The sequence below is a fragment of the Mangifera indica genome, chromosome 11 (assembly GCF_011075055.1).
Source record: "Mangifera indica cultivar Alphonso chromosome 11, CATAS_Mindica_2.1, whole genome shotgun sequence".
Classification (NCBI taxonomy): Eukaryota; Viridiplantae; Streptophyta; class Magnoliopsida; order Sapindales; family Anacardiaceae; genus Mangifera; species Mangifera indica.
The window spans coordinates 3203083-3209764 of record NC_058147.1 but is presented as its reverse complement, the minus strand read 5'-3'; the positions used below and the strand labels follow the sequence as shown (position 1 = coordinate 3209764).

The 6682-nt window shown below is 33.7% G+C and overlaps 1 protein-coding gene across 1 annotated transcript; it reads left to right on the top strand.

Moving 5' to 3' along the window:
- Positions 1 to 4142: 4142 nt before the first annotated feature.
- Positions 4143 to 6138, top strand: LOC123229198. The gene is made up of 7 exons (XM_044654840.1): positions 4143 to 4491; positions 4601 to 4654; positions 4731 to 4862; positions 4971 to 5079; positions 5188 to 5229; positions 5304 to 5360; positions 5440 to 6138. The coding sequence occupies exons 1-7, from the start codon at positions 4349 to 4351 to the stop codon at positions 6046 to 6048; spliced, it is 1146 nt and encodes a 381-aa protein (XP_044510775.1). The 5' UTR covers positions 4143 to 4348; the 3' UTR covers positions 6049 to 6138.
- The last annotated feature ends 544 nt before the right edge of the window (positions 6139 to 6682 follow it).

Below are 6682 nucleotides of genomic sequence, written 5' to 3'. Positions count from 1 at the left end.
GAACTCAAAGGTAACCCTTCAATTTTAAAAATCTTATTTATTTATTTATAAATTATTTAAATTAATAAAATTTTACCCTTTTAAAACTTTATCTTTTAAACCCTAACCTCCTACACCAAATTTTAAAAAATAATATATTTTTTTTAAGGTTTAATTTTTAAACTCTGATACCATCGTCAACTGTTTTTTCTTCTTAACTTTTTTTTTCTCTCTAACAATCTCCCTCTTCTTATTTAGGCCTCTAATCGATATCAATTAAAGTTAGAAAAAAGAACATCTTCATCTTAGAAGACGATAGTTTTCCCAAAAAAGACAAACATCCTTTTCATTTTCTTTTAGAAAGATAATTGTCTTTCTAGACAAACAGTCGTCTTCTTAGTTTTAATCGACCCCCGACAAAGATTCAGATGAGAGGAGAGAGATCATCAGAGAGAGAGAAAACGTTGGGAGAGAGAGGCCACCAGTGATAGCGTCAGAGTTTGAAAACTAAATTCTATGAAAAGAAAATATTATTTTTTAAAATTTGGTATAGGGGAAAATAGTTAGTTTTTTAGTTTTGGGAGGAAAAGATATAAAATTTAAGTTTATTTTTAATATTACAGATGAAATAACAATTTTATCCTTAAAACTAATAAATTTAACCGTTCATAAGTGGATAAATGAAAATTTCAAAATTAAAGGGTGAAAACTTAAGAAAATAATATATTTTGGATGAGAATAAGTCTTTTGGCCATTTGTGAATAGGATTAAGTGTGTCTGTAATAAGGCCACAGGACAAGAGTATTTTCTATTATGTTTTAGTTTAATTTTAAAAATATATCTGTGACAATTTAAAATTTTAAATATTTATTTATACATTAAATTTTGTAAAAATTAAAAATAAAATTATTATTTTATTAATAATATTAAAAAATATATTATTTTATTTTATTTTTTCTCACAAATTTTAAACACTCATATGTAAACCCTATTCGTAATTTTAAAAAGCAACTTTTTTCCATAAAACTCTCTACTGTTTTCTCTTCTCTCCATTGAGGACCATAGTGGCCATCACCCTTCTTATCTTTACCTCAGCTGTCTCTCTTTTAGGCAAATAATATCAACAGAGATAAAATCAGCTAATTTTTTTATTGAAGAAGAGACGAAGACGATCCTTTGTTGACGAAAATAAAAGACAACGACCACTCCAAATGTTAGCCTACCTGCTCTCATTTAGGGTGCCATTAATTAATTATTTTATAGGGAAAAGGACTATTTCCCACCTATTTTGTACCCCTATCTTAAAAGCATACCCACATCAAATGAAAAACTTAAACACTAATTCATCTCTAAATTGTCGTTAAATAGAGAAGTAAAACTGTCATTTTACTGTTTATATTCCAGTTATATAATTTTATCGCATTTTTTCGTTCCAATTTTAAAAATTAACTTTTATCCCATCTCTAAACTTTGAAAAGTGACTTTCACCCCCCCAAATCCATAATTTTTTTTTCACTTTCCCTCTGGTCACTAACGACGATGTGGCTGGAGGGAGAGTAACGAGCGTTGTCCAGAGAATGGACGATGCTCGTTGAGCTTCACTGGACGACGAAGTATCGTCCATTCTCTGGACGACGCTTGTTGTCCAGAATAGACTACGCTCGTCGTCCAGAGTGGACGATGCTTCGTCGTCTATTTGGACAATGATTCTTCGTCCAAAGTCCAGATCTGGACAACGATCGTCTTCCAGAGGTGGTCGACCTTTGAACGAAATCTTCTTTGCCATCGCTAGAAAAAGTGGCTGCATTTTAGAGAGGAAAAGTGAATTTTTTAAAACTTAATTCATGAGATAAATATTAGTTTTTCAAATTAAAGAGAGAAAAATGAGATAAAATTTTAATTATTTAATATTATTGATGAAATGATGAATTTACCCTTTACTCTAATTGAAAATATGTGGGTGGATGTAAATAGATTAAACTTTGGATGGGTGTTTGGTTTTTCATGAGGCATGGGTATGTGATTGAGATAGGGCTAAAAAATAGGTGGGAAATAGTCCTCTCCCCTTATTTTATGTTAAAGATTCTTAATGCCTATTTTACTTCGTATCAAATTTATTCTGTTTCAAATTTATTCAATCTCATTCTCACCCTTTCTTTCAAAAAACATAAAAATTTGATTCAGGAGCCGATGTTGCTTCACTTCTTCCAAAAACAAATTATACTATTAACAATTTATTTTGACCCGTTGCTTGTCGGAGCTTAAAACCGAGATTTGTGTACACAAAATTATTTAGATGATAGAACAGATATTTATTATGAATATTAAATTAGTTATAATTAATAATTATTTTATAATATTTAATTTAAAATTATTTAATTATTATTAATATATTTAAGTAATTTAAAGAGAAAGCATAACACAATTTCTTGAATTAGTTGTAATAGCTGAATCGTTATTGTACCATGTATTAACAATATAATTTTTATGCCGTATATTAAGTATTATATGATATAATTTTTAAAAAATAAAATAATAAAATATTAATAAAAATAATAAAAACTTGTGATTAACACATCATCATTTTAGAAAATATTACAAACACCCTTTAAAATTTAAAATTTTTGTATATACACTCATAATATATCATTATTCAAAAAAAATATATATCGATCCGTATCAGTAATATATATCTTATTGTAGAATATATATCGTATTGTATGATATATTCATTGTATTATATTAATTCGATACACTTCGTAATACATATTATTTTTTATTTGTATTATACCATATCGTAGAGCACATCTCATATATCATGAATTATTGATAACTATGCTCCCAATAGTCAAATATATTACAAACTCATTGTGATCTCTGTAGTAGTGGCGGATAGGATCCACTCGGAGGACATGTAACCAATCAGACAGAGCATCAGGCATTGAGGTGGAAAAACAGAGTGATATGAAACAATTAGGAATTGAAGAAATATGTTTTATAAATACCTGGAGGATAGTAAGATGAGACCATTGTGAATCTGCTTATCCATTCCGGTCTCCTTGACTGTTTCAATCTAAAAAGAACATGCTACAGTCCTATGTTGTATTTTTAATTGATGATACTCTAAATTCTGATGATCTTTTTCCTAGCAGCAGAATGTAACTGCGATGGCCGCTGCTATGATTTACAGGCAGCTTATTAATTAACAAGCAGTAGATGGGTTCTGTTTGCGTCCACTTTCTCAGACGGGGACGCAATTCAAAGTCCATAAATATGACTAGTAGCACAATCCACATAGTTGTCTCTTCCTTCCTAAGGCTGGATAACAGGACTGTACAAATTTCCTGTTGGTTGATAAAAAGTAAGGCTATATATAAACACACAGTCTGGATACGAGTACAAGACAAGAGATGAGGTGTAGGTATAAAGTTGCACCAATGGGGGTTTGCTGCTAACTATCCAAAGCGATAAGGAGAGGCAGGGAAAGCGATAATTGTACGGGGAGGGCCATGCCAATGCATGTCTTTTAGAAGAAGTGGTAATGGGATGCTTGCTTTTTTCGCTTACTAGCCAACAAGCTCGTCTGGTGCACTGTAAAAGATGGGTAGGGTCATATCGACCTATTTATGGTGCAGTTATTCATACCATATATATCAAATGAGTGATGTGATTACTGTATATGCATTTGAATTTGAGTTTAAGCAGCTCGAATTGAATCTAACCTTATTTAAGAGGCTGTGATTATGTGTTTAATTATTCGCACTCATTTCCTTTGATCAAACAAATCTTCTTAGTGAATTCTGATTACTGATAAACATAAATTATGACCATATAAATTGTAACTTTGTTTACATTAGGAGTGAATGGGGTAGCATCAGCCAACTCGAAGATCACACATCTGTATAACAGTGATCTGACTTAAGAGAACATTAATGTTAACACCAAGTTAGGTGAACTATGATTGAACCTATATAATGCTACAACCCTTGAGGACCAGAGCTACTGCAACTACAGACAAACTGATAAAGTTTCATCAAATGCCAGTGAAAGCTACATCAAACATTCTCTATGCTTTCCAAATTGAAGATTTTTTTCTAGGCCTATGATGGTTATGGTTTTTGTAAATCAATGGGTGAAAAATGGTCAATCTAAGTAGTTGTTGGGTGTAATAGTCATTTAACATGGTTATTCATTCATAAATGTAAGGGTCCCTACTCAAAACTACCAGAAAAGGGCAATGTAGCACTGAATTAAGTTTGGAATGGGCAATTGGCAATTTCTCTGTTTCTCTTTTCTTTTTTATTAGGACTCTTTGTCTGGTGGTGGCTCATACTCAATTCTCTCTCTTTTTCTATTTCTTTGTGTGACAATGGAAGGTGGACTTCCCATGCTTAATTGTCTCTTGCAGCACACGCTGAGAAGCCTCTGTTCAACTTCTGATTCTTCTAACTCCTCGAAGTGGGTGTATGCTGTCTTTTGGAGGATATTGCCTCGTAATTACCCACCTCCAAAGTAAGAAAACTAAAATGCATGCGGCTGTCAACTGCTAAATCCAAAAAATTTATTATATTTTTACGTCTGATTTCAAGTGTACTCATTGTCTGTAGATCACATTATGCAGGTGGGATTATGGAGGAAGTGTTCTTGATCGTTCCAAAGGCAATAAAAGGAACTGGTAATTCATAGGAACAGTAAGAAACTCAGTTCTCATTTGTACTTTGTTTGAGTTTTTGAGTTGAATTTTGTTTCAGGATTCTTGTCTGGGAAGATGGGTTCTGTGATTTCTATGAATGTGAGCGTGTGGGATTTGGCTACATAAAGGGGAGGTTTGGGGCTGATGTCTTCTTCAAAATGTCTCATGAGGTTTATAACTACGGAGAAGGGTAGATTAATACTCTAGTATATTTTCCAAATGTTTAATCTTCTGAAGGGTGAAATTATGAAGAGATCGGAGAAGTTAAATGCTCAATGTGTGTGCTGCTTTGTGGCAGATTAGTGGGAAAAGTTGCAGCAGATAACAGCCACAAATGGGTCTACAGAGAAGCCATAAAAGAAAATGATCCTAGCTTCATCTCCTCCTGGAATACTCCTATTGAGCCTGTAAGACACAAACTACTACATTTGTGTTGAAGGAAAATGAATGCATGTATGAAGTGTAAACCTTTTCCTCCTACCCTGACTTTATCATCATTTTGCCTTGTTATTCAGCAACCAAAGGCTTGGGAAATTCAGTTTAATTCTGGCATTCAGGTTTGCTATTCTGCTTCCTTATTTTGGAACTATAAAAGAGAAATTTAACATGATTCATTCCTTCTAATGTACAGACAATTGCCGTCATTTCTGTGAGAGAAGGAATTATTCAACTGGGTTCATTTGATAAGGTAATTATAATTCTCTCTTCACTGCATATTTTGTGTTTTCTTTTGCATAAAATTGAATGATGGCTGATTTGTTCTAAAGATTTTCGAAGACCTCAATCTGGTTATCAGCGTACAGAGGAAATTCAGCTATCTACAGAGCATCCCAGGCGTCTTCGCCATACAAAGGCCATATCTACCCATCCATTTTCCCTACATCATCAAACCCAATATTGAGATGAGCGAAAGCCAGGAAACAGCTTACTTAGGTGATGACAAGCAGCATTTATCCCGGGCAAAAAGACTGTTCAATGAAATTCCTCAATATTCTCCCATTAAGTCGATTAACTTTGGGTGGAACAGCCCTCAAAACGGCCTTGCAGGGGCTCCTATTTGGTCAATACCTCCCTTTTTGCCCACCATGTCTTGCAGTCTTGGAGCTCTACTAGCCAAGTTACCTTCTGTGGTCCCTTCCAATGACATCAATGAATCTCCTGCCACAGCCCTCATCAACAACCAAAACAGCATTAATGCGATGTCTCAGAAAGAGAAGATTGATAATGAACTCCAAGCTGCTGACAGAAAAGTAGAGTCCTCATGTCAACTAGATGATCAAGAACAGAAGCCGGTATACATAAACACTCAGTTAGAGGTGAAGGAGGTGGGGGAATTAGGATTCGAAGCTATGAGGGAGGAGGGAGAAATCAATTAGGAGATGCATGTTAATGATGTAATCTTGGAATAAACTTTATCTAGTGTAATCTTAAAATGTCGATGCAGTGGATTTAAACTTTTATTCTTATGTTTATAATCTTTCTTTTTTATTGTTCAAATTATCTCTTAAGAATTATTAACCATGTGCAATTGTTAAAAGATAACAAACATCAAATTTGATTTAAATCATAGTAAGAGTTGATTCATGTGGCATTGTCCATGAAATGAAACAAAATTTGTACTAGAGAAACTATAATTAAAACCGTACTTACAGAGCCAGCTTTCATAATCAAGACTGATTTTATGGTAATGACAGAGGGATCTGGTCATTGAGTGGTGGAAGGTCGGTGTGGCATCGTGGGTCAGGACTGGATTGCAGTGGTCTCTCTCAATCCATAATACGATCAATGGTCCCCCAAAAGTCATATGAGGATGAAATATGACGGGAAGAAAATTAAGAATCGAATTGTTGTACGCAGCGTTTGGTTTCCAGCCTCCGGCAAATTGCAATGGTCCCAACCAACTCCCAACTTTTAGATTTTTTATTTTTCCAGGAAAAGGAGGTGTGATCATGTTATGAGGCACTAAAAGTGGCCCCATTTGCTTTGATAAGCTCATTTTAGTGGAAATAT